Below are 27,934 nucleotides of genomic sequence, written 5' to 3' on the forward strand. Positions count from 1 at the left end.
CGCCTGTTATTGTTGTGCTAAGCTAATAGGCTGAATGCTACAGGTATAGCTCTAAAGAATGTAGCCTCATGGGCAGTGTAGTCCGTGCTGCAGGGAGAATGGACTGCCATACACGTTATGTGTCTGTGAGCGAGGGAGGGAGAGAAAGGAAAAGTATGAGTTGTCATCGAGCAGAAACGGGAGCTGGAAGCATGTAAATATAATAATAACCACTGCAGCCAAGAAGAGAGCCTGACGAGCCCAGTTGTAAGTAAGCTATTAAGACTCGACTGTACACTGTGTTCGTGTTTTCCTCCAAAAACACTAAGTTCTGCTGGAGCAGCCTTTCAACGCCTCTCTCTGTCTCTGGCAAGCAAAGTTGACCCAGACAACAAAGTAAAGCTAGTTTTCGGCTACGAGCCCGACATGAACCCACCGTATTAGCCAGAGGTCCCTTTACTACAGTTCGGAGCTGCGGACCTTCAGTAACAGTAATAAATCACAGCAATAGTACATTCATGTAGTTGTAAACAGCATGATAATATATTAAGTAATCCAAAGTATTCAGAATACGTTACTCTCATTGAGTAACGTAACGGAATACGTTATAGAATACATTTTGGGGCATGTATTCTGTATTCTGTAATGGAATACATTTTAAAAGTAACCTTCCCAACACTGAATACATGCATGCATACATTTGTATGTACCACCAGCAGCAAGATACATAGTAGGACTGCCTCTTTTGTCACATGCTGCCATTATGTCAATAGCAAAAGCTTTTAATAAATGAATTAGAATTTCAGCGGCTATGAAAGTCATCTTTAACCCGTGAGAAAAACCTCCCTTACCTGGATGACAAAGTGGATTTCTAAGTTAGCAGCTAATGATAGCTAGCTTGGTTAGAGCTTTGTCACCCAAGCCTTGAGACTGGTAGTGCTTTTCCGTAGCAACTGGCAGTAGCTAAGGGATCACTATCTGGTCTCTGGGCTTGTGTAAAGAGGCCTTTAGCAATTGATTTCACAGTGGTTTCCAGCAAACACTTTCAACCAGTTGGGGAGTACTAAATTTTTTCTTTGCAACCAGTGGCTGCTAGATGGTTGTTAACCAGTCTCTTGGCCTGTGTGACTGAGGCAAACTGCATCCGTAAACAGGCATAGGTCAGACTGGCTTTTAAAATATTGTGTCTTAATCAACCTGAGTAAAAACTTCTGTCAAATTTTAGTTGGTTTGTCCACTGTAAAGAAGACATTCCCACATTCTGGTTATTATATGTAGAATGTCTTTTTAAAATTAATTTTAGTGAAATCTAAATGTGTGTAGGCATGTCTTTAACCCTTTCTCAGTTTACCATGGAGAAATGCATAACTGTACTCTGTCTTGATCACTTAAAAGAAATATGGTAGAAACGGTGGAGCTTTGATTCACTGACCTCTTGACCTCATACTTGGCCTTAATGTGAAGTGATTTCTCTGTATATTGCCACCCTACATCACCTGCCTGCGGGAGTCCGCTGTCTTCTCGTCACAAAGTGCAGTTACAGGACAGAGGAAGTCATTAGATAGGATCCTTGTTGGGGAAGGAAGTCATGTGTGAAATTTTGGCTCAGTTTTAGGGTGCTTCCGATGGCGAGCTGTGATGGGCTCTTAAAATTCTTTAGACTTACAAATCAGCTCAGTGTGTCAGACTTGCATGTGTGTTTATAAGTGTAAGTTAGTGTTATTATGTGTTTACAATTCTGATCGTGTCATTTGAGAGCCTCCGCCTTTAGCCTGCTTGCAGTAAGAGAACCTGAAACCCTAACGCTTTCAAGTTCACACACAAACACATACACCCACACACACAGGCACACACATGCACAATTTGTTGCTGCCCTGTTTACACTTGGAGTCTTCTAGTGTGCCTGCTGAAGTGCACCTCGGAAAGCATTTGACAGATTTAGCTTAGCACTTTAAATATAGAAAGGGGTACACCAATGAAAACCTAGACATCATGTCCGAAAGCTGTTCCTCGGACATGATGCTGGCATATTCCAGTTGATAAGAAATGTGACTCACCGATGTCATTTAATCACATGTGAATCACTGAATGTTTACATAAACGGCCTCCCGAAATAATTTTGAGGTATTACAAATGCAGAAGCTATACTTAGTAATCTTTGTACTGCTGCTGAGGTTTCTTATTAAATTTCTTTTTGGAAGTGGAGGAAATGCCCCTTCTGCTATTACTGCTGCTGTAGTTTGTCATTGCATTTTCCTTGATTTGAAGTGGCGGATGCTCAGTTGGTCGCCCTTGGTAGATTATTGTTTTGAGGTCAACAGTTAGCCCTTATAGATGAGAGACACTGAGAGTGAGGAAAAGTGTAGTGTATGGGGTGTGGGGAGGTGTGGGCTGCAAAACACAGTTGAATAACTGGGTCATTTTAAGATGATGACATTTCTCATCTCTTCAGCTCAGAGCTGGGTATTCACTGTTAACTGCTTTGTTTTCATTTTCTGTGTATTTTCTTGTGTTTTCTGTATTGCTTTAATTCTTTAATGCATTTTACTGAAAAACTGAGATATTATAAGATTAATGACTTATTTTCATTCATTATTTTCATTCTTGCAGAGCTTCTTGTTTGTTTTTGTAATTTTGGCTATATCTAGAGTAAAATAGTTGACAAAATAGGGTGTTTTATTAAAGCATGATGATGTATTGGAAATTATTAGTGATTTGCCATTATATCAATATCAGCATTATAACGGCCGATAAATGAAAATTTTAAAAAGTGATGAACAGAATGGAGAAACACTCTTTGACCATGTTATGAGTACTGTTACATAGTTTTTCCACCAAAGGGCCCTCTCTAAGCAGCACAACGCACAAACTCTGCGCTGACAACATATGTGCGTTTAAAATGTCACAAATACAACCAGCTAATCCGCACAGAGTTGGGCAGAGTATCATATTGTATAGTATATTGTCTTAGTGAGAACTCATGAATAATTACACATAACAAATGGTAGGAGAATCTAATTGTGTTTTTTGTGGCTGATATATAATACCAATTATCGGTATCAGAATTGGTCTTAAAAATCCAATATTTGTCAAGGTGTTTATGTTACAGGGTATGGCTACTGTAACTGAGAAGTTGGTTATGGTGCCTTTGGTGCCTTGCCAAAGTGCCAGAATCGATGCTTCATAATGGTAGTCCATCTTGATGGGCACATCAGTATTTTACATGCAGTCTCTGCTATGTTTGAAATGTTGATTTTTCCACCATCACGGCCATCAAACTTCCAAAGCGACTGACACTAACTTTCATTCTAGTCACATTTCTTGAGACTTACAGATCCACTCGTGGTTTGTGGAGAACTAACATTGCACTCCCATAATATTGTCAGATTTAGAATGTACAGTAGATTAGATTCTCCTGTATTCATTGTATTTCTGTTATTCTCTAAAACTTACGGGTGGATGTGGTATTAGACCAGTAGCCATGCTACTATTATGAAGTGTTGGCATACCAGACCACAGATGATTAGGTGTCTGCTAATGCAACATAAACACCTTCTCTACTATCACCTCCTGAAAGTCTGAACATTGCTTAAGAATCAGTTCTCACAAGTAGTGAAAAAAGATGTCCTGACTATTTATTGTTACAGAAATTACAGAGCATCATTACAGAAATCAATATGTAATTTTAATGCATTTTCTTTTACATAAGCAGTAGTACTCTGACAAACAGGTTAAAGTATAACATTGATTAGATTCTCTTAAGAAAATAAAAAAACATGTAAGATTACTCAGTTTGGCTTTGATGCTCAACAAGCATCTGCCAAAGACTATCTATGACCATCTTTTGGGGAAAAACACACAACAAGGCAGCATCAGAATGAGATAATGCCCCATAATAGACTACTACCTCTTCTATTTAGAGTAGTGGAGTGCCTTTCATTAAAAAAAAACCCCCCAAAATTGCTGACATTATGGTAGCATTTCAGCTTGAGCTTTCTCTTTGTATCTTTTATGCGGAACCTCATTGATGTCTTTGGCTTGTTTAGTTATTCCTTCCCTTGACCTCTCTGGGTTTCAGAATTGCCATCATCCCCTGTTCAAGCAGTGAACTATTAAAAATGCAACGAGGAGTGGGTGGGTGGGAGGTGTTTCCCTCAGCCACAATGTGCTGGATCAATACAAAGGACCCATCACATGAAAGTTATCAAGCTCCCATCATCAATAATAAATGGGCCAATCAGCAGGGATATTGCGCTTCTATTGTGAGATGGCTGAATGGGAGAAGGGATCATCAGAGAGGAACTATTATACGACGCTACATTGGTCAGCTGTTGCGACGATGATTGTGATGATCACAGAGGATGATGATGATTTGAAACCTGATGTTGCTGCAGGGGGTTATTGTGGCACTTTTTAACTGCTGGTCTGGAACAAGAAGAGACATGCATGTGCTTATAATAAGGTGTTTTCAAGCAGCTTCTGAATTTCTTTTATACTACATTTGAAGAGACGGGAAGAAAATGATACTATTTTTGTGTTTAAGATCCATATCCACTTAACTCATTTATAGCAATGTTTTGAGACTCAAATCTTTGCAAGATATAAAAAAACATGAATAACTGCAGGGTTCTGGTATTGATGTTATTAATGGAAGTGATAGATAGTCGCAGTAACATTACAGACCCCAGTCTAGCATAATACATTGTTTCAGTGCAGTAGCTTGGGAGCACATGTCAACACTTGATAGTTGTGGTCCTCTCTAAGTGCTTCCTCTTAACCCCCTAAAACACACACTGTTGTTGCTCTTCTCATCAGTTTGCCTATGTGCACCCTTCCTTTGCTCCCTGTAATTGTGCCGCCTCCTTTTGTACACTGCCTGTGTTCAATACGTGGTATTTGCTGACATGAGAGTTGGCATTCATTATTCAGTGTGTGCTATTTGAAAATGTCTACCCATTCTGCAACCTGCAGGAGGCAAGCCACTATTTAATTACAGATGCTGTAACTAGTGTTGCAAATTGTGTCCAACCCAGATGAGTGCAGTGTTTTGTTTACTGTAAATTGTATTAATGAGCATAGTGGAAGTGCATGAAAGTAATTTCTCTTTCCCTTGTCTTTTTTCTCTCTCCTTAGGTGGTGTTAGTCTTTGCACTCAGCATCGGGGCCCTTGGAATATACTTTATAGACTCCTCAGAGTAAGTGTCAGTCTCATGACATTAGGGTGTAATTTCACTCATGCGCCACCAGCTTTACCGATGACAACTTTAGATTAAATGAAATGAGTACAGTTTTTTGTTACATGCATTTATTTTGGCCTGCGCGCTGTATCTGAATGATGGGCGCACATGTGTGCTTACTCATCTTCACAGAGTGCAATCTCTGAAATGCAAACGCACATATCAACACCCCCACAAGCACTCAAGAAGCAGCGATGCTCACGCGTACTGTATGGACACACACACGCACATACACACATCTTCATCGGAGGATTTGTCAATGGGAGGCCTGTCAGTTTCCATGGTAACAGAGATAGGCAGATACTGTATGTGTTGGGGAGCTTGTTCTGTGTGCGAGTACGGGTGTGTGGGTATTGTCAGTTTATGTGTATCCCTGGCTGGCAGTCACCCAGAGACAGATTGCAGGCCTGGCATCTCTCCGACATCCATTGCAGCTACTTTCACACCATTCAGAGTCTAACTGTACCTTTTGAAGGGATAGTTTTCTGGTTCTCTCTAGTAAAAGATATTGTGCTATTAGCTCTGGCAGCACACCCCATAGCCAGACTACACTCAAGATACAAAGTTATTAGCTAAAAAAAATACAGCAGCTCAAATGAAGAGCCAGAAAAAATTTAATCAACCTAATTATCTTTGTCAGGAGGTGTGATAAAGGGTTCCAGTGTGTATATTATTACTGCTCAACAAATCCTGTAATACGCTGTATGTTTATATGCTGTATCAGAAGTGTTATTTTGAGGGGCGGGGAACATATTTTTGTATCTTCCTAGTTTCCATATGCATCCTTGTAACCATGTAATTGTTTGTTAGAGGTTGATGCTGAAAATCAAGATCAGGAATGCATGACAGTGCCCTAAAAAACACACAGTGACTTTGGCAGCACTTACTTTTATGCATTAGTGATTAACCAAAATAAATCTGCAGTGGCTGCGGGTAAGGGAATGTTGACTGTAGTGTTATCCTAAATTGCTGATCATACAGGGAAGAAACCGGGTGCAACTATTTCACCATATTTATTCCTTGCAGTAATGCCTTGCTTCTGTAGTTTATTTTTGCTTTATTACTGGTGTTAACTGTGAAATTGTGTCTTGAGGGAACCGAGTCTGAAACAGGAATAGAGATGCAAATTTCTCAAAAGAAGTAAATCTGAAATGCAATCCAACTTATTCAGTCTTATCTCTTAGCATCAGATGAAAATTATTCATGGGATGAATCCACTCAGTCATTTGCACCTCAGGATAAAAACCTTTACTTCTTCCTCCACATCTTTTCATATATATTCTGTGTTCCCCCCACCCCAACCCAGGATTCTTTCTAATCAACCTTTTTGGAATTATTATTATGATTTATTTATTTTGACAAAAAGGGGGGGATCAAAGATACAGTTTTACAAGTAAAAATCCTTGATGGATGTTTAAAAACTAAAATAAAAAATAACAATCACAGGCACCTGGTTGGCGTTCATTACATGATGTTTGAAAGCGAAATGTGGTCTCAAAAGTCCTTTGGCAGCTGAGCCATGCTGTTACATAACACTCATGCAAAAATGATCATATTTGGAGACAATATGTGTAGCATATTGCATCACACATCCAGATAACTGATATAACTGTGTAGTCTGCACACACATTGGTGTACATTCATTATGTACACCAGTTTTAACCCTTAATGTAAATTAAGGGATAAACTAATCAGGCACTAATCGGGTTAAACTAATCAGGTTAAACTAAACGTGGAAGTAACTCGTTGCATGATCTGTTGAAGTTAAAACTTACCATAAGGACTGTTAATTTAAGTAAGTTTGAACAAGTTGTTGGTAGCATACGGGCTGCTTATCTCCTGGGATTTTCCCACACAACCATCTCTAGGGTTTGCAGAGAATTTTCCAAAAGGAGAAAATATCCATCGAGTGGCAGTTATCTGGGTGAAAATGTTGTCTGGACTGATTTCTGCTGTGACATTCACATGTAGGATTTTAAAACAAAATGACAGCATGTGTCCATCCTGCCTGTATCAGTTCCTTGGCACACTTTGAACTCCTGAGTACCAATTGAGTAACGTTTGAATCCACAGCCTGCCTGAGTATTGTTGCTGTCCATATTTATTTCTTTATGACCACAGTGTTACCCAAGTTCTAGCGGAATAACATGCCAAGCTTAACCAATCTTAAAACTGGTTTCATGAACGTCACAGTGAGTTCACTGTACTCAAATAGCCTAAACCGTCACCAGATCTCAAACCAACAGAGCGCCTTTAGGATGTAGCGGAACAGGAAATGTGCAGCCCACAAATCTGCAGCAACTGTGTGATGATATGATGTCAAACCAAAATCTCTAAGAAATGCTTCCAGGATCATGTTGAATCTGTGCCACAGAGAATTAGGGCAGTTCTGAAGGCTAATGGGGGTCCAATCCCCTATTAGTAAATTATAAATAATAAAGTGACTGGTAAGTGTAAGGTTTGCATACTACACTCAATTATACTTATCACATAGTAATAAAGTATAGGTTATACTCGGTGTGCTTAATGCCTGAACACCAAACTTATAGGTTTAAAAAAGAATGTATAGCTGTAGCTTTCTTTGGACTATTTTGCCTTTGAATGTTATAATGCAAACTTTAAGTGTATTTCTTTGTGACTCAGCTTCTGAGAGGCACTGACCTGATGTCTCTATGCTCGCACTAACTTGAGGCTTTCTCCACCCTTACTGTCGTCATTAGCTCAAGCTTGTCATTTATCACGTGTGTACTTCCACTCATGGAGGGGGGCTACTAATCAACCCCAAGGAGCTCCACTTGACGCGTTAGCATTTCACATCTTAAATAGGACCAGCCTTGTGTTATGGCCATACTTTCACTACAGCAGCTGAAGCCTCTTGCGTGCTCTGCGCCATTTGTTACATGTCAGCTGACCACATCCTAATTCTTTGTCAACTGTCTTCTAAGAAAGACATCTTTGTCTCAGCACCAATCTGCTCTAACATCTAATTGCAAACAATATCTGAAAGTTGCAGCTGCTGACCTCAAAATAATCCAAGGCGTGTATCGTGCTGGCCATTGTGCAAATTACATTGCATCTACGCTACCTGTCACTTGCACCTGTCGCAAGCTTTACATTTTACTCCCCGTTTTTGGCTATGATTAGCCCACGCGGTCCAACAAGCTTCTACACAAGGGCACAGTTGTGGACACACATTCTTTCTCTCATTATCACCCTTTGTTTGATGTTACACACGCATGTATGTCGGATATAAAAAAATAAATTCATACATTGCAATGGTGAGACTCGCATTCTTCTCCTCCAAATGCTCGCGTTTAAAAAAGCTCCCCAGATATGACCTTCTCTCCCACCAGCATCCCCGCCACTAAATGTTAATGACTAAGAAATCAATGAGCGCAGATTTATAGGTCACTCTTTTAATGGCAGCAATTACTCCAGACTCATGGACTATTCAGGCTCAGTGCCTTGCTTTCCCAATCTGCTATTTTGGCCATGGGATGAACTGAACATCCTTCTGAAATTGTCTGTGAAAAAAGCAACAGTAATGGGAAGGATTATGGTTTGTTCCCTGTGGTGATGGCAAAAAGAGACATGCGGTGGAGTAAGTGCATGTGGGTTGGACCTCGTGAGGCTGGAGCTGCACGATGGGCTTTTATATCTACTTGAGTGATGTAGGGAAACCCCGTGAGGCCACATGAGGGTAAAACACTGAAGAAAATGTAGCGTTCTGGAGGCCAAGGTCAGTCTCCTAGGAGCCGTGTTGCTTCTACCTTTCTGCAGGTGGGACTTTTCCTGGCAGGAGTTATGCTGCCCAGTATTCTCCACAGATAAAAAAAACAGCAAAGTCTTCTGTGGAAGCAGGTAGACAGAGTTCAAAAGCTGGGAATTGGTAATTGGATGCCCTCCCAGTTGAACAAATATATTACTTGTCACTGACTTGGAAACCATGTTGTTGTTGTTAAGCAGATTACTTCTTTTGATTTTTCCCCCCCGAATGAATGGTAATGTAACTTTAATGAAAAAGATTGTCCATCTGTTTATTTTCTCAAACTGCTTGTTTACCACAGTGCACATTATAATGGATGATAAGGCAATGCCTTTTCTCTTCCTCTGCGGCAGACTTCACTTGCCAAACTGATGCTATTTTGGGGATGTTTTCAATGGGAGGATACTGCGTCCTCTCCCGCCCACATCTGAATCTGTTTTAATACCTTGGCCCATCCCTCGTTCTTCATCCCTTTTTTTTCTCCCCTTCCTCTGTGCTCCCATGAAACAAAGAGGAATGTAGGACAAAGTCTCTGCAGGCTGCTCTTAAAGGGATGCCCTTGTTCCTGCTCTACTTCTGTTTCTATTCTCTCCTCTCTCAATCCCTCCATGTCACACATGCATGCTTCTGCATGCGCATGCTTGCACAGTCACGTTAATGTGCAGAGGTCTGTATAAGCATGCAGACTCAATTTTGCCTCAAAGAGGCTTGAAAAGCAGCATCCGGTGCCCGTAACTCTATCATTGGTGTGTGATCGCAAAGAAGCAGTGCCTGATTATTCATTAATAAGGTAAGGTGAGAAATATGGCTGAGCACTGAGGCAAGCACAGGAGACTGTCACAATGAAGGGTAGCCTATTAAAGGACGTTGGGTGTTTGCAACACCTGATTGTTGTGTCTGGGTGGAATAGCTTTGTTTCTGTGTGGATCAGCGAGGACTGTGTAACTATGAGTAGGATTAAGTCATAGTTGACACCATTCCCAAGTGGATTCAGACTTAATCCACAACTTGCAGGGTAAAAAGGAAAATGACTCCCATCAAGATGCAATTTTCATCAATTTACCAAAATCTCTCCCACTTGAGACAAAAATGGCATTTCATTATTTTTATCCAAACTCTTAGGGGGATTTTCTCTTGCCCGATAACTGAGCGATTATCAACACTTGAATGAAAAGAAAAACTATGAGAAATTATTAAATGTCAACAACGTTTTTGTGAATGTTGTGGAACGGAACAGCACTGTTTGGTCACAATGGAGCCTCTCTCCTACACTGCTAAAATTAGGCTATTTAATTGCCTTTGTTATCTGCGTGTGGCCTAAGAAAGAGTCTGAAAAATATTCCTGGTTCACTTTCAATTAAGCTATAGATGTGACAATATAGCATAACAGTCCTAAAGCATTATTATAATGACAGTTACCTTGTGTATCCCGTGCATGCACTGCATCATGATCAAGGTCTAATGAAAGAAATGACTGGACACATGATTAGCCAGGTCACTTGAAACTTTGTTTGTCAGTTTGATTGTTAACCCTCTCCAGGCAGACGTTGCCGATTTGTAACAGTTAAAAACTAACAACCTGATTACCCCACATACATATTTTATGAGTTTTTTTACTCAGAAGTACCACTGCAGGACTTGGTTGTGCATTAGCAACAAAAAACTTAATTTGAGCCTGAGAGGGTTAAAGTTACCATGGAAACCTGCTGTTACAAATGGCTACATCTTGCCATGTTGATGCTAATAAACAAAGATGTTCTTTTTTCTTCTCCTGATGTTCTATAAGTGGAAGCTATTTTAGACACAGCATGGGAGCTACCCCAAAACATTCAGTTTCATTTAATTAAGCCTGCATTAAAATGAAATGTTTCAGTAGTCTCTGTCTATTCATATTTTCCAAGATGATGTTGTTGTTAAACAGGATGAAGGCCTATAAATAAGCACACTGCATTTATATGCTGCAAAGTACTGAACCCAAGCGAAAGATTGGTGGTTAAGGAATAAGGAAGGAGATAAAGTAGCATCTTAATGTAAATGGACGTAATAAATGTTTAAATGTAACCAGAGCAGAGAAAACTGGACAAATCTTGGATTAGCGCCTCAGAGGACCAGCTCGCCTTTTTTATAAGAAAAAGTATCGCCTGTGTTGAAACAGTGCACTGTGAGACACACACTCACCAAAGTCGAACACTTACAGAATCGAAGGTTATACAGTCGTCTTATGAATAACAGAAGACAAAAATAAATACTTTATATCGGAAAAAAAGTGTTCATTTTTCTTGATTGGTCCTCATCTAGAAAAAACTTAAAACAAACTGGTATAAAATTATACATACCATGAATTGCTTCAACAGTTCCCATGACTATTGATTGTGAGCTTCTCCCAGTTGACCTTTGGTGAGACCCAAGATATTCTATAGTCTATAGTCTATTACAGGGCTAACATGGAGAGACAAGAAATTGGAAACATTGTAATCTTACCTTTTCAGACCATTAAAACTCCCTCAACACACAAAGTAAGTTTTCTATCACTTACTGTGAATGATCTGAAACTGAATTTAACTATGACAGAATTAAAATAATAGATTTTCTCTCTAATGGATAAACTATTTTAAACTAAGCTTATTTCTGAGTTTTAGGAGAAATGTCTTTTTGATAAGAATATTGCATTAAAAGTGTTATATAATAAACTCAGTGAAATAATTCCCTGACAATTCTTGATAACCATGTGACAAATTAATTTTTTAAATTTTAATTTGCATTTTTTTGTGATATTTGCTATATCTGGCACTTTTCTTAATGCAATTTATTGCTCCAAAATGTTTTGTGCAATTTATTTAGCCCTTTAAAGGGGAAGAAAATCACACCGATGATGTAGAAGCCTCAAAAATGTACAAAATCTCGTGCATTAAAATTGAGTGGGCATTAAGGAGTTAATATTTTGTCCTTAAAGAAGGTTATTTTACATGAATAGGTGATAATGCCCTGATTAAATGACCTCAAATGAGACCAAATAGGAGTAGGACTCAGCACAGCCGACTTAATTGCTTGACGACTTTCATCAGTGAGCTGATAAAGACTTACACTTTCTGAATAACCACAGTTTATTAACTCTTAATTAGTTTGTGTTCAAAAGCAGAGTTGCTTGTTTCATGTATTTTAGCTTTTGTGGCTTTGCAGTATATTAAAAATGCACTCACCTGTTGATTTCCTTTTTCTTTTTGCTGCTTGCATTATATGAAATTGTGCTTTCTTTTAAAGGTGAGCTATTTTCATTCATAGGCAGCTTGAGACTAAAATAAAGTCTTAATACAGGATACGCCTGCAGCAGGAGGCAAGTCATTTGCACTCACATTACAAAATTGAGTGGTCTATTTTTAGCTTCCCTGGAGGGATTTTATTTGTCCGTTGCCCTTGTCGTTGCTAAAGTATTTCTTATTTTAGTAATGGTGCCTTGACCTAAATCAATCAGAGTACCAACCTGGCCTTCTTTCAGCTTCACAGACCCCTCCCTGCTGTGCCGCTTCCATGTGCTGTCCTCTGGAGAAATGCTGCACCTAAGCTATTAGACATTTGGGTATTATCCCCGACACATCCATATTTTTCAGCCCGAGCACATTTATTAACACCTGGTGACTTTTAAAAAATGAGACTCAGAAAATGCAATAATCTAAAACAAAGAGTGCGACATTTCTCGTCTATGAGAGAGTGACTCAGATTTGGTGTGTGTTGCATGGTGATTGTAAGCATTAGTCATGTCAGCAGTAGCGTGTTGTTGTTGTTTCCTCAGGGAGAAACCTTGCTGTTGCTCCTGCAGCTAGCCAAGGTCATGTGCAGGCTAACGAATGACTGGGTCCTGCTGACGGACTGAAGGTGTTCGGGACTATTTTTAGATCATCATCATCAACATACTCTGTTGCCCTTGAGACGCAAATGACTTTTTGCCTGTCTGGCCCATCTTGCGGTGGGTTAGGTGGGGATCAGAGGATTTTGATGCTTCTACCTTTAATATCCTGCAAGATTTTGCCTCTAATTGTTATTCTGCTTGTGTGTCTGTGTGTGTATACATGTGCATATCTAGTCCTAGCTTAGGTAATAAGCACAGTGGGGTTGGAGATGAAGAGTTTTTCCGTTGTCACTTTTACATCTTCAGCTCTTCTCCCTCTTATGTCACAACCTTTCTTCTCTCCTTGTCTAATCTCTACCTGTCTTGCTGCTGTCTTTCTTTCTCTCCCACCACCCCTGCTCCCTCCTCTTGCTCCGTCTCTCTCTCGTCTCCTCTTCCTGTCAGGCACGATGGTGTAACCCCAGGCTGTGGTAGAGCTTAAGGAGTAATAAGACCTGTGGTGGGAAGATCTATTTTCTGCAGGACACTGGCAGCATGTGGCCAAGAATCCCTTGTGATTGCAGAGTGTGAAATGACATTGAAAGCAGGAATCTGGATTTTTTCTTGTCTTACACACTCTTTGTGTGGGAAGGTGACACAGATAGTGGGGTTCAATAACAGAAGCGCCCATCGTATTGCTGGGCAATGCATAACAGAATTAAAAGGCTTATCATCTTTTTGAATAGTTGTTCAGGTCAATAATGAGTGAATTCATGGGCAACCCACTTTTATCCCATGACAAATTGATAACATGTGATGTTGACGAAGGCATATGCAGCGGCACCTGGACATGGCTGCAGAATTCTCAAGTATGAACCCATTTTTAAGGGATTTTGAATTGAATTTTGTCAGGCCACAGTTGTTGCTAATTATTTGCTTTTGTCCTTAGCATTTAACTTTAAGGCTTCATTAACTATTTCATGACTACGTTTGAGCTGTGTGACTAAAACACTCATCCAAGAAGTCACTTGGATGAGTGACGAAACGTTTCTCCCACAAAACGCTACGTCCAGATGAACAGAATCAACTTTTGGAGATGTGAAATAGAAGAATAGATAGAATAGAATAGAATAGAATAATCATTGTCCCACAAGGGGAAATTTGGTTGTAACAGCAGCCAGAAAGACACATATACAACAAACAGTAAACAGGACACAGAACAGAAACATACACAATTTTTCTTACATATTTACATTAAGGACAATGGTTACTATAAACAGAGTACTGTACAGTTATTAAAATTAAATAAAATTAACTACAGATAAGAGGCAAACCAGGTTGTAGCGCAAATCGGTTGATTAAATTATTGCAGTTACAGCGCAGATGTAAACATCTATGTTTGTTGGGAGCAGTTCTGATTGTATGTGTGACTAAAAGTGTTAACGTGACAGTAATGTCAACTTTTAAAGTTTACATGTTGTCTCCAGGCTTTCATTGGTTTCCTTGTGTCACAGGAAGAAACTTGCTGGGTTAATTTTCCTTGATCAAGGCACAGGCTTAGACTTGGAGCTTGTTCTCAGGTGTCGCCCACTGCTCTCTTACTTAGGATTATATGCTATGAATGAATTTTGCCTTAGGTTATCCTTTATAAATGCCTAACTTTTAAAAATGCCATGTCTGAAGAAATTTTTGTTGAGTTCAAAGGGGTCAGTTTGAGGAGGGGTGTCTCAGAGTTCACTCATCAGAATCAGTAAATGGACTCTTATATAGCGTTTTTCTGCCCTCATGGAGCACTCAAAGCACTTTATACGACATGCCACATTCACCCATTCACACCAGCACTTTTTTCCTATGCTTTTCAGTGCTTTTTAGCTAACATTCACATGCATTCATCCTCCGATGGATGCATCTGAGAGCAACTTGGGGTTAGTATCTGGCATACAGACTGGGGGAGCCAGAGATTGAACCGCTAAACTTCTGATCAGTAGTTGACCTGCTCTATACCTCCTGAGCTACAGCCAGTAGGAATATAATGACCTGGCACCTGTTTCTGTGCCAAGGACCTACTGAGTTCCTCAAATCCAAGTTTAGCAGGAGTAAACTGAATAGTAATGCCATCTTTTTCTTGCAAAATCTGTCTTGTGTAAATTCTTGTTTTCTATGGTTGACGGATAGACAGAAAATTGTAATACAAATGAATTGCTTGTTTATGTATAATACATACTGTGCTAAATTCTTGGGTCAGCCGTAATTTCTTTCCATTTCCTTTCATACTTTCTTGTCATTTTTTAACATGGTCTCCATGCTTTGTTACTAGTAGCCAGTCATAAAAACACATAATATATTCCAATCTCTTTACTTGAATGTATAAAGACAACACAGTTTGAAAGGCGTACAATAGTATTTTGGTACAAGTAAGATGATTTCTAAAGAACTATTAGCTCAGCTAACTTATCTCACTATTGTGCTCAGTGTGCGGTTACAACAAAACTGGATAAGTGGAAGACAAAATATTGGGCCTAAAAAAACATTAAGATTTCATCCAGTGGTGTTGGGATCTTGACAAAATGCATGTAATTATGAATGCAGACAGCATCCAATTCATTTTTCAGCATGACAATGATCCCAAACACACTGCCCATCCAGTAAAAGCATACTTGGAGAGAAAAACACAAAATTGAACACTATCAGTCATGGATTGGCCTCCCTAGAGTCTGGACCCCAACATTATTGAGACAGTGTGGGATCATCTTGACAGAAAGCAGAACAAAAGGCAGCAGACAGTCAAAAAAAAGATATTTGCATGTATATTTGCACGTTTCAATAAATAACATTTTTCCAGCAGAATTCTGGAACAAATATTTCTACTTAACATCGCCTGAATATTAAACCTGGCCTCACAATATAAAACAGTCTCTCTGGCCTTTTAGCTTCTAAATGTTCCACTTTTGTTTGTCAAGTAGTTTTGCTTTGTGTATCTTTCTGTGATGCTCAGGTACTGTAGTGCACAGTCAGCTTTTTTTTTTTGGCTGGGAACTGCTTTCTGCTGCATTTAGTGCAGCTTTAGATTAAATTAAAGGAATACATTACTTGAAAAAATGTTGCTTTAATGTTAGCAGACAAAAGATAACTCTTTGTACGCGTGTGATGACACTCAACTCTATGACTGCAGTACGTCGAATCCATTTATTAGCACACCTGTATTAGGAGTGTGGCTTCATTTTTATTTGTGCTTTTAAAAATGTGCACAAAAGAAAAGTTGCCAAGGTTGGCAAAACTAATGCAGGGAGAAGGCGAAAAAACAGTGGACTTGAAAAAAGTCACCTGTCTGTTCTTGTTTTTCTTCCTTTGTAGTTCACATTGCCGTAATATGCAGTTTAAAATTCAGCCGCTCTATAATTGGACTGTACCCATGTTGTACTGATGAAATCACCTCACTGTGTCTTCCCCCTACTTTAGTTAATGATGAGCTTTGCTTTCCAATGATGATTATAAAATGACTAAACACGAGCTCTCTGTGTAACCATTGTGTTGTTTTTCTAAAGCGAATAGACGGCAGATTCAGTGAACCACACGAGCCCTGCTGCTGCTGCCATGCTTTCTCTGTATTGTCAAGAGTCAGTCACATGACTTTAGTGGTTATTCAGAATTAGGTCAGAGCTGGGCCCAAGGGAAAACTCCACAGTGACCGCTCCAAATGGTGTCTTCAGTATGCACCATCTGCATGTGTATAAATGTGTGCTTATAATCATATGTGCTTTGTTAAGACACTGACCTGCGCATAGGTCTGCAAACATTAGCTAAGGTTGAACTTCTAAATCATTGTGTGAGTTTCACTGTGTAGATGTTGGAAGATTTGCGGATGAATGTTTTGGATGCCAAATACTTATTATTTACTTATTATCTGTGAGCTGCTTCAATTTGATCTGATATCGCGTAGAGATACTTTTGGTGGTACATTACTTTAGCTCCAAGGATTAGATTTATAAACAGTTGCTGCATAAATTAGACTAATCCATATCATCCTGGCACTCAGCATCAATGTCTAAAAGATCACATCAGTCTTTAGGATATGCCCAACATAGGCTACAAGGCCACGTATTAGAAGTTGGATCATCCTCTTCGAGCAATCTTTCTTCTCTACTTAGTCAGCCATTATAAAAAAGCATCATGTGATCAAGGGTCTGATGTTGGAAGATGATTAAGTTTCACGAATCGTTACCTTTGGGGGTCTCATTATGTGGTAAACTCCATTCTGATTCATACACTGCATCCCCATGGGCCCCCTACATACACATGTAGACTTAAACATTTAACTTGACTCTGAACTGCGTGCTGTGGTAATAGCCCAGTGTGTCTTCCCTCACCGCTCTATACATTCCCAAAAGGTCACCTATAGTCAGCCACACCGTAATGCATATTCATGCTTATCCCCACAGTGGGATTTCCTCATTACTCAAGAGCAAAATACTATAGGCCCATGACCAAGTGAAGAATGGGGTGGGCACAGAGCCTGTTATTGCTTTTGTTGCGAGCACCAACTCGCTAATGGTTAATCATCACGCGGTAAATAAGAAAATGGATTATATGACAGACCAGACAGTTAATAACTCATTTATCATCATCTGCCTTTTTGAAGCGTATCACCAGCCCAGTGATCGCAGTCTCCACACATTCTCTTCAACTGAGGGACTATCTTTTGGAACGCTTGTGTGTGACAGACGCGGAATAATTTATGCGTGTTGAAAGTACTGTCACATCAAAGCAAACTCCACTTTCAGTATATTTTCGGCCGTTTCATCTAGATGTGATTGACTTTACAGCTAAGCTAGAGCCATAAGTCTTTCATCTTGCTCTATGACCCGCCCCTCCCACTCACTCCTCGGACTCAGTCGACGTAAACACCATCATTGCATTGACCTCAGTATTACGGGAGATTTCAGTTTTATTACAGTGGTTATAACTCCATATTTTGATCAAATTATTTCACATTTACTGACTGATAATTGCTGTTAACTGATAAATCTCTCTGTCTCTAGTCCTATAGAATCCTGCCAGAACTTCTACAAAGATTTCACGTTACAGATTGATATGGCCTTCAACGTATTCTTCCTTCTTTACTTTGGCCTGCGGGTAAGCTGGTGCATGCACACACCCATTTTTTACATGCATATGCTGTGCACATGGATGTACTACAAAATACAGCCATATAGCTGTTGTTTAATCTTCAAAAAGGCTCTTTAATGCATCTGACTTCATTCATGTATTGCTTTTTATTGATTTTATTTTTATGATGGCATAAAAAACAGTTACTTTGAGACACAGTAATCTTGTAGGACAACTGACATGCATGTGCAGACTTTTACCTTAGTCACCCATTACTCAAACAGAAAATTTGTTTGAGCTTAGTTTAAGCTGACATTGCTGTAACGATGTTCCCAGCATGGCAGTCATGCAAGAGCAGAATTCCGATGGTGCAAATGCCATCCGGATGCTTGACATCCTGAATGAATGAAAAAAACAAACAAACTCATAAGCTGCTTACACCAACAACCATTACTGCATGACTCAGCAAGTAGGGTGAAGCGTTTGTCATTGTGTATAATAAGTCAGCATTGTCAAAAGAAGACACAGCAGTTTGAAGAGCAGGCTGTGGCAAAGTCAGGATGTTTTGTGCAAAATTAACCTTCAGTTGTCACCTTTTTTCTTTTTGACAGTTTATAGCAGCCAATGACAAGCTGTGGTTCTGGCTGGAGGTCAACTCAGTGGTTGACTTCTTCACTGTTCCTCCTGTGTTCGTCTCTGTCTACTTAAACAGAAGCTGGCTTGGTAAGTTTCCATATCCATAAACGTAAACTTATAGCTCTCACTCTATCGACCCTATTGCCTTTCCTTTTCGCTTATTTTTAATGATTTTCATCCTCACATTTGTGTCTTTCTATTCCTTTTTGCCCTCTGTCATTGAATGCCACCCTTCCTTTTATCTCCTCCTATCACTCCCACCGTCTCCCCATCACTGGGAGCAAGTCTCGGAGGCTCTCTTGCTTGCGGCTACAGTCAATGTTCCCTCGTCATTGAAAGTGACAGGGCTGGGTTCCTCTGATGTTTCAGGGAACACAGACACAGCAGAGTGGATCATCTAATGGGAGTGAAAGTGACTCAGAGTAGGGCTGTGGCTCGGTGACTCTCCATGTTTGTGCTTCACATTCATTAGTATTTGGTCCGTCGAGGCGTTGCACCTGGGGTACCTCACAGTGCTGTACCATCTATTAGACTCATTCACATCCATGCGAACGAAAAAATGCACATGTAAAAGCATGTGATATCCCCATACACACTTATACACACTCTCGCATGAGCAGACTGGAAAATACCCTAACCTGCATTACATAACGACCTATTTTTTCCCCACTGTGTTTAGATGATGTGACCTAAATTACATTGCAGTTCTTTGTAGGTGTGTTCTTTTTTGGATGCTCTGCCTTTCTGCTTTTAAAAACCTCAAAGAAGAAGCTCGTTCGTGCCGACACTATTCCAGCGTTGGTCTTATCGTGTCTCTGGTATACAAAAATTGCTGAGCGACAATGTTAATGCAGTAGTCACACTAATACTGACATTTAGCCTTCCTTCAAATTGCCATTTTTGTCGAGTTTGTCTCCAACACTCTTTATCAGTAACAGTACGAGTGCTCAAATAGTACAATTAATTTAATGTGACCGTTTCAGGGTGCTCTTGGTGTTCACTGCTACATTTTTAAGGATTTCACTGAGTTTTAAAAGAGTAGAGCAATCGATATTGCCATTGGCAAGGTTTTTGTTAAATTTGAGAAGAAACACGAGGAATCACTCGATAATGCTGGTTTGCCTCAGGTTTTTATTTTTTTACATGCCCGCCAGAATCACTGACTCTGTGAAGTAATGTGAGGCTGTGAATGTTTGATCTCTGAGTTGATGAAGGTTTCTTAAGAAGCGCAGAGTGGTTCGCGAATTTCACACGGAACAAGCTGTGTAATGAATTAGACGTGGCCAAGCCAAGTAGTCTGGTTTCATGATGCAAGGTGTCCTCATCTCCTCCCCAGAAGACTGTTGGTGTTAGGCCCTTGATGAGGATGATGAAAGATTGTGAAATGGTGGTCTGGCTGCTGGCTGATGTTCTGTAATGATTATTAAATATCCTGCATGTGGACTTGATGCAGGAAAGAACAACACCTTAACATATAATCCAGCTTCACTGCGAGCTGTTATCCTTAAACAAAATGTGCCTATAATGTTTTTTTTATTTAGAGATTCCCTAGATTCCAGGGCTCTTCATTATTTTTAAATGGGGAGACTCAGTGCGTTTCAGTTTCACAATGGTGACACGAGAGGTGGCATCTCCACCTCATAAAAACAAAGACATTTTTTATTTCAGTGTTGGACCTGTCTAACAGCAGCACAGGAAAAGAACAGAAAACCCTCTGTCATGCGTTGGGATGGGTTTATTTTTACTGGGCGTTGTGTTTAATAGCAACATAAAGTGCTGCGAAGCCCATGTTATAAAATTAACAGAGCGTCGATCTGCAGTAGGATGTGACGGTTGATTTTAGAATACCAATGATGTGCTGAAAGTGTCTTCATAATCAGGTCGAGAACCTGAGAATAGCAGTCATTATTAACTGCTTATATCCTGTATTAATAAGGGAGTTAATATGGAACTCTGTGGTGGGAGGAAAATAAGCACAATTAAACGGTATCAGTCGGAAAATGTACCTGATCTGCTTTCTGATGGTGACCTTTGCAATTCACTGTTAAATAAATGAAATTGCCCGTTTTGCTTTAGCTGTGTATGTGGTTGTTCACTTCCATCAGACAGCTTAACAGGGCCAAAACGAGCAAATGCACAACTGCTGTTACTTTGCTTTAGTTAAGTGTCCATACTGTTCCTTAACACAGCCTTTGTTAGAAGCTATGGTGGCTGTTAAGAGTGCGTATTGTGCTCTTCAATCCCCTTGGATTGGTTCATCTTCACTTCAATTAGCTGGTAGGGAATACACACCACACACCAGGCAGCATAATATATCACAATTATACTACCTCGTTTCAGTCCTGGAGAAGACCGTTGGAAATTCAGTGGAGGTGTGCCCGGTTAATAAAAAGCCCACTAATAAGGGCTCTGCCCTGTGCTCTGTGGTAGAGTATTCGCCCTCTTTGCACACAAGGCAGTGCCTGTATATGCTGTGCACATTTTAAGTCATGTTCTCTTTGGCTTTGCAAATTGGACATTGATTAAGGGGAGGAGAATGATGTGAGGCTAATGTAAGAGTGCATGTAGAGTTCTTCCTTGGAAAAAGGAATTAATCTCCTTTAACTACTTGAACTTAACATTTCTCCCAAGAGTCCTGACTAGGGATGGGTACCGGTATCCGGTGCCATGATGGCACCGGTTCTGACATAAACGGTAGTAACCAGACCGAAAAGCAGAGTAGAAGAGTAGAGTCCTGGCCCCTAGCCCTGCCAGTGTAGCAGAAATGATGAGGATGATGATGGCAGCAGCAGCCGTTCTTCTCTGCGTGAGTAGCTTAATGTTGTTCGTGTATAATTTACGTTGAGTAGGCTAACCACGTTATTACATTAATGTATGTAAGGTGAACTAGCAAACACCATCATAGCTACATGCGGCTGTCTTCTTGTTTGATGGCAGATACTCCCTTCACCCTGGCCAAAAAGGCAAAAATGACCAAATAAAAAGTGGGAAACAGTTAAACATGAAGTTTATGTTTGTTTTTTCCATTGTTAAAGCACTGCTTCCAGCCAAGAGTGATACCATATATGCCCTATAGCTGCAGAAAAGGCTAACATTGTTATCTTTTTACTAAAAAAACAGCTGAACATGAGAGGTTTTTGGACCAATTTTGTGTTCTCCATTCTTTAAGCACCGGTTCGAGCACCGTTTAAGCACCGGCACCGTTTCAAAAGTACCGGTTTGGCACCGGTATCAGATAAAACCTAAACGATACCCATCCCTAGTCCTGACAGTGTGGGATTTGCCGTTTGAAAGATGCTCATAGATCTTGTGGCTACTGAGCCTTAGCTTTCACACCCTGTAAGTTAACTCCATGCCTTTCCACCACAGCCATTACAGAGGACTACCTTCCTAGTTTTAAATATTTAAGGAATAAAACAATTTTTTAAAGACAAATGGCATCATGAAAATACCTAAAGACAATCGCAGTCTATTTTATTTCTATTTCATTGTATTTGATTAAAGTATGTTGTTTTTGGATAGCCAGTAAGAAATGGTGTCAATCTAATGTTATTGAAGCTTCACTGGCCTGAAGAATGTGCAGTAGTTTCTAGCCTTCAGACATGCCTTATATTCTGACATGCTACTGCCTCCTAGTGGTGGGTTAGTTTATTGGTTTCCTGCTGAAAGAGGCTTACAGTACCTGATATGGGCATGATCGCTTTATATGGCCCTTCAGCCCATGGTAGGGAAGGGAAACTATTTTGAGGGAAGTTTAAGCCTCTTTGGTATAGCCAGGCTTCGTGTTGCAGTTTGAACATTTTTTTTTTGTATGTATTGATAAATATGGACTGTTTATCCTCCATGAATGAACAGGAAGAGTCAGCGCTGTGTACACTTGCTGAGGATCTGTGTGTTTAGATTAGCGTAGCATCATATAATCTAATCCTGGCTTGGTTTACTGTCAGTGTTATCCCAGATGAACTGCTCCAGCCTGCCGATTGATAAAAAGCCCCAGAAAGCTGCCCATCCAGGACATGTGACACAGAGGCAGTGCTTGGGCTTGCAAAGCCTCAATTAAGTAAGAGCAGGCATAGAACAGAAAATCTTTTTTTTTTTTGAATGAGCATCTGGCAAGCTGACACATGTGTCCAAGAGGCTTTGGCATGTGCGGGAAAGAGATTTTCTCATACATGAGCACAGCAAGAGAATTTCATTGAGGGTTTTTTTTTGGTTTGTTTTTAACATGATTTTTTTTACATAATTACATAATTTACATAATTTTTTTTATAGAAAAGAAATTATTGTGTGTTATAATTGTTGTAGGCCTTTGTGGGGCTTTTTTTCTTGCTCTCACTCAGTGTAGGTGAAGTCTCAGATGTGATAGCGTGAACAGATATTTGTCCACAAAGTCTCACAAAGTGTTAAATGCAAGACAAAAAACCCCCAAAAAAACCGCACAGATGTACAGCATAACACAAACACAGATGCTTCACACTAATTGAGAAAAATGCGTTCTGCAGCCACCTGCATCGCAGCATCACTGTGTGTTTGGTGGCATGTCTGATATTTACAATCTGAAAGCCAAATTTGCGAAGTATTTGTTGATGTTGTCACATCAGTTTTATGTCAAAAAGCTGGCTGCTATGTTTTGTGTTGTAAGTGCAACACAGCATTTCTGTCTTTGCCAGTCTAACAAATAAACAGTTTCAGTTTGTGGAACTTAGTCATTTGTCTTTATGTACAATTTTGTTTGATATATCATATAAAAACTTATGATCACTATATGAAGCATTTAGACATGGTCAAGAAAACCTGCTAGTAGCAACTGATCATCATTTAAACACCACAGTCTATCTGAGTATTGTTGGTGAACATGGCCATTCTTTTATGACCACGGTGTACCCATCTTTTGCTTATCTGCTTCCAGCAGAATAACACACCATGTCACAAAGGTTTCTTGAACACAGCAGTGAGTTCACTGTACTCAAATAGCCTCTGCAGTCACCAGATCTCGGTCTAATAGACCACCTTTGGGATTTAGGGGAAATTAAGATGTGTATCTTGTGCAGATGACTGTAAATTCAACTGTGTCATGCTATCATGTTAGTATGGCTCAAAAAGGAATATTTTCCAGCACCTTGCTAAATTTGCGTCAAGAGGCATTAAGGCAGTTATGAAGAGAAAAGCGAGTCCAACTCAGTACTAGCCAGGAGTACTTTACAAAGGAGCTGGTGAGTGTATTTATAATTTGTTGTTGTTGTTGTTTGGGTTTAAAAAAACAAACAGGTTTTTGCAAAAGTACAATATCAGGTCTCTTTCAGATTCCAGCCCCATTCTGGGCCATAAACATGAGAAAAACACGGCTTCAGTTGCCAGAGAAGTGATTACTAAGGGTCATGAGAATATAATCTGGATTTTATGTCGTCTTGTTGCTTCCAGCTCCAGAGGGAGTCTTTCCTTTGATTCTGCTAAAATACCTGGAGCTGGAGGATTCATTTGTGTGTCTGTTTAAAAAAAAGTTTCAGGAATTTATGCCCTAAATACATGTTTACATTGAAGTGTAGATTCCTTATCTGTAGTCCTAATCTGACAGAGATGGGTTTTGTTTTTGTTTTTTTTTTACTTTGTTTTTACTGTCAGACGGAGTTGTTTGAAATTTCGTTGTGAAAACAGGCCCCTCATTTTATGTACGGATTATTGTTTTTGTTCTGCTTTATTTTCATCTCTGTTAATCCCTGGCATGGTTCAGACTTTTTTGAAAGGTTTGACACAGCTGTGTGTTGATGGAGACGTGGCTTTATCGGGGTTAGTAGTAAATCACTAAAAGGGGCAGGAGAAAGGTAAATCTGTTTGTGTTGTGGGGATTAAAGGCACTGTAACAAAAAATGAGAAAAAAAACAATTATATTAGAGCTGACATTTTGCTCACAGAGACACTCTGTGATGCGACTGACATGGAAAACCTATACAACTGCAGCTGAATGCACAGAGACCAATGATTTAACATCAACAGAAGCAACATTGTCCTATCAAGGAAGCCTTTCTTTTTAAAGCCTTTTCTTTGGTTATTTTACTAGGAATACTTAAAGACCCTAAATATTTGAGGATTACAGACTTCTTGACCTGAAGTCAAGTCCCAAGTACTGGATTTGGTCCAAAAACAATGATTCCTCCTAAACTGCTTGTGTACCGTCGTACACACAGTGATGTAAATTTGCAAACCCTCCAAGAGACATGGAGGCGAAAGAAGTCTTGTGGCGATCTTTTTCAGAATGGATACAGGGTGAGGCAGGGCCATCATGGACAGGAGAAAAAGGGAAGCCAGACAGGACTTTACTATTCTGTTTGGTCCTGTTTACACATTCTCTCCAACTGGGGTAAGAGCCTTAGGTGTAATACATTGTAATACATGTAATATATTACAATTAAGTGTAATACGTGAGACTGCTTCATCAGAATCATTGATGTGCCTGTGACAACCTTATATTCGTGGGGTCTGATTGTATAATTTCAGTAGGAATTTTTATCACTGACATAAATCCATGTATGCTTGTTCTATGGGATTGGACCTGTTATATAAAAAGACAATGAGGCTGTTGCCACATTGCTCTATAATCCATAAGGGACCTGCTCTTTGCACTGACACTCACGGCTTAAAATGTTCCTTTTAACTTGGTTGAATTCATGAAACACCATAATTATTTAGAAAATGTGCTATTTATTTATTTATTGATGTATTATTTTTGTTTTGTTTTCTTGTATGTTATAAGCTACATTTGATGATTTGGATGATGTTGCTCTGTACTGTGCCTAAATGCTGTGGTAACATGTGGGCTGCATCACTAGCTGATCTGCCAACATGCAGAACCTCATGTTGTTTGAACTCAGGACGATGTCTGCACAGGTGCTGTCTCTACATTTCCCTCCTGTCAGTGTATGTTACAAGTTGATATGTCTCTCTGTTCTTCTCTGTTCACGCAGGTTTAAGATTCCTGAGAGCACTAAGATTGATACAGTTCTCAGAGATTTTGCAATTCTTAAATATCTTGAAAACAAGGTAAGAAGTGTTTTCTTTTTTTCATTTACAAAACACACACATACCCTGACAATAGAATTTTTACTATTAAGACCAACCTATCACCTAGAGTCTTAAATAAATATGCTTTGCTTATCAGGATATAATACAAATCATCTGGTCCTTATCAGTTCTTAAAATTTAGTAAATATCTTCTCAGATAAACAGCAAGTCATATATTATGTATAACATAATAATATAGCCACACCATAGTTCACACAAATTAGGCCAAAATACAGAAGCGGTGTATAAACAATTAGGTAAATACTTATTTCTTTCGATATATATATTAAGAAGGTAAGTGGTGACCAGTTGCCGCTAATCAAATGCACTTGATTAACTGATTAACTTAATCATCAGCAAGTGTGAGGACCTCTATAAAAGCACGTATTCTGGCAGTTTGCTGGTCTGGAGCATTCGATGCCAAGACATCAGCAATGATCTTAAAGAAGCAATCCAGTATTCTACGGGGTTGAAGGTCATTCACAGCTAGAAGACTTTCAAGACAGTTGGCAATCATCCCAGGAGTGAACATCTCAGCAAAAAAATAAAAAAGCTACACCTCAGACTCTACAGTCTGCTAAATGTTGAAGTTCATGTCAGTGCAATTAAAAAAAAAAAAAAAAAAAAAGACTGAACAAGAGTCGCTTGTTTTGGGCAGATGAAAGCAAGATGGACATGTTTGGGCATAATGCACAGTGCCACATTTGAAAACCAAACATCAGCTGTCAGCACAGTGGAGGAGGGCTGATGCTTCGGGCTTGTGTTGCAGGGACAGGACCCGGGCACCTCGCAATCATTGAGTGGCACATTAAGCAATCTGTATACCCAAGTATTCTGGAGTATAATGTGAGGCCACCTATCCAGCATATAAAACTTGGCCCAAACTGGCTTATGCAACATGACAGTGATCCCAGAACACAGAGGCAAATTTGCAACAGAATGGCTGAAAAAGAAACAAATTCCCCAAACCTCAATGAACTGAAGCAATATTTAAAGAAGAGTGGGCCAAAATTTCTGCACAGTGATGTTTGTGAACGACAAACATACAACGACAAACATTACACGACACAGTGTAATATAAGTGTTCTTCATCTGAGAATAATGGATTGGATTTATATAGCGCTTTTCAAGGCACCCAAAGCGCTTTACAATGCCACTATTCATTCACTCTCGCATTCACACACTGGTGGAGGCAAGCTACGGTTGTAGCCACAGCTGCCCTGGGGCAGACTGACAGAAGTGAGGCTGCCATATCGCGCCATCGGCCCCTCTGGCCAACACCAGTAGGCGGTAGGGTAAAGTGTCTTGCCCAAGGACACAACAACGAGACAGAGAGCCCGGGGATCAAACCGGCAACCTTCCAGTTACAGATGCGCTTCCCAACCCCCTGAGCCACAGTCGCCCCAAAGAGAACACTTATATTAACCTAACCTAACCTAATTTTAAAACCTGGTGGGGATTAAATGATATTTTTTTATTATGTTAAACCTTGAACTGAAAGATTGGGGACTTTCTTTTTACCATGAGTGTGTGATGAACACTGTGGTTGATTTGGATAAACAAAAGGAAACAATAGATAATAGGGAACAAAATTCTGACATTTTTATTCAACCTGATTTCCTTATGACTATTGTAAGATGTAAAAAAAAAAATAGCTTTGTTATATATATGAATAAAACAAATCTCTTTTTTTCTGTCACTGGTCTCGGCACCTTAAATGAGTTTTATTTTTTTTCCACTCTGTGCAGCAATTCCATCAAGCTGGTGAACCTGTGTTCCATCTTCATAAGCACATGGCTCACAGCTGCTGGATTCATACATTTGGTAAGTGGACAGATGTGACGGCCAGTGGCATCCAGAGTTAAATGTTCCAGAAAGAATGATACTGTAGTGAACTAACTGTAACTACCTCACTGACACAAGTGTGACACCTAGCACTTTCAGTGAATCTGATAGTATGAATAAAGAACCTAAATTAATGGTATTTGCTAGTAAAAAAATCAAATTTCTCCAAGTTTAAAACATTGCTGTGTGAAATACTTGATGTCACATGTGGATAGGGCACTATCTGCTGCGCCACTAAAGCTTAGGAGGCAGCATAATTAAAGACATTTTAGTGACTTTAACTTTAATGTACATAAAATATATCAGGGATATTAAAGCCAAGCCCTATCTGTGTAAATAGCTTATGTTCTGTAGGGCAAATTTTAACTAACTGTCAGAAAGCAAATAACCAGCATGTTATGTGTTTGAATCATCAGTATTTTCTGAAAGATCAGCTCAGATTTTTATATTAAATTTATGCCTGGAATTTCCATGTGATCT

General features: G+C 39.6%; 1 protein-coding gene and 1 long non-coding RNA gene across 26 annotated transcripts in view; both read left to right on the forward strand.

Moving 5' to 3' along the window:
- kcnma1a (potassium large conductance calcium-activated channel, subfamily M, alpha member 1a) overlaps positions 1 to 27,934 on the forward strand; it is a 150,160-nt gene that overhangs the window by 70,697 nt on the left and 51,529 nt on the right. For 24 of the 25 annotated variants that reach the window (XM_085183750.1, XM_085183751.1, XM_085183731.1 and 21 more), the window contains exons 3-7: positions 5,113 to 5,174; positions 17,848 to 17,941; positions 18,526 to 18,637; positions 25,513 to 25,588; positions 27,358 to 27,433. In XM_085183750.1, coding sequence (XP_085039876.1) covers positions 5,113 to 5,174; positions 17,848 to 17,941; positions 18,526 to 18,637; positions 25,513 to 25,588; positions 27,358 to 27,433 — 420 coding nt within the window. Of the gene's footprint in view, positions 1 to 5,112; positions 5,175 to 17,847; positions 17,942 to 18,525; positions 18,638 to 22,794; positions 24,909 to 25,512; positions 25,589 to 27,357; positions 27,434 to 27,934 lie in introns of those variants that run through there. The other variant, XM_085183749.1, reaches the window with a different exon arrangement.
- Positions 18,644 to 21,093, forward strand: LOC146505470 (uncharacterized). Its single transcript, XR_014877785.1, has 2 exons — positions 18,644 to 20,382; positions 20,416 to 21,093. It is a non-coding gene; the product is annotated as an uncharacterized LOC146505470 (long non-coding RNA).

The sequence above is a fragment of the Neolamprologus multifasciatus genome, chromosome 13 (assembly GCF_963576455.1).
Source record: "Neolamprologus multifasciatus chromosome 13, fNeoMul1.2, whole genome shotgun sequence".
In the NCBI taxonomy this organism is placed as follows: domain Eukaryota; kingdom Metazoa; phylum Chordata; class Actinopteri; order Cichliformes; family Cichlidae; genus Neolamprologus; species Neolamprologus multifasciatus.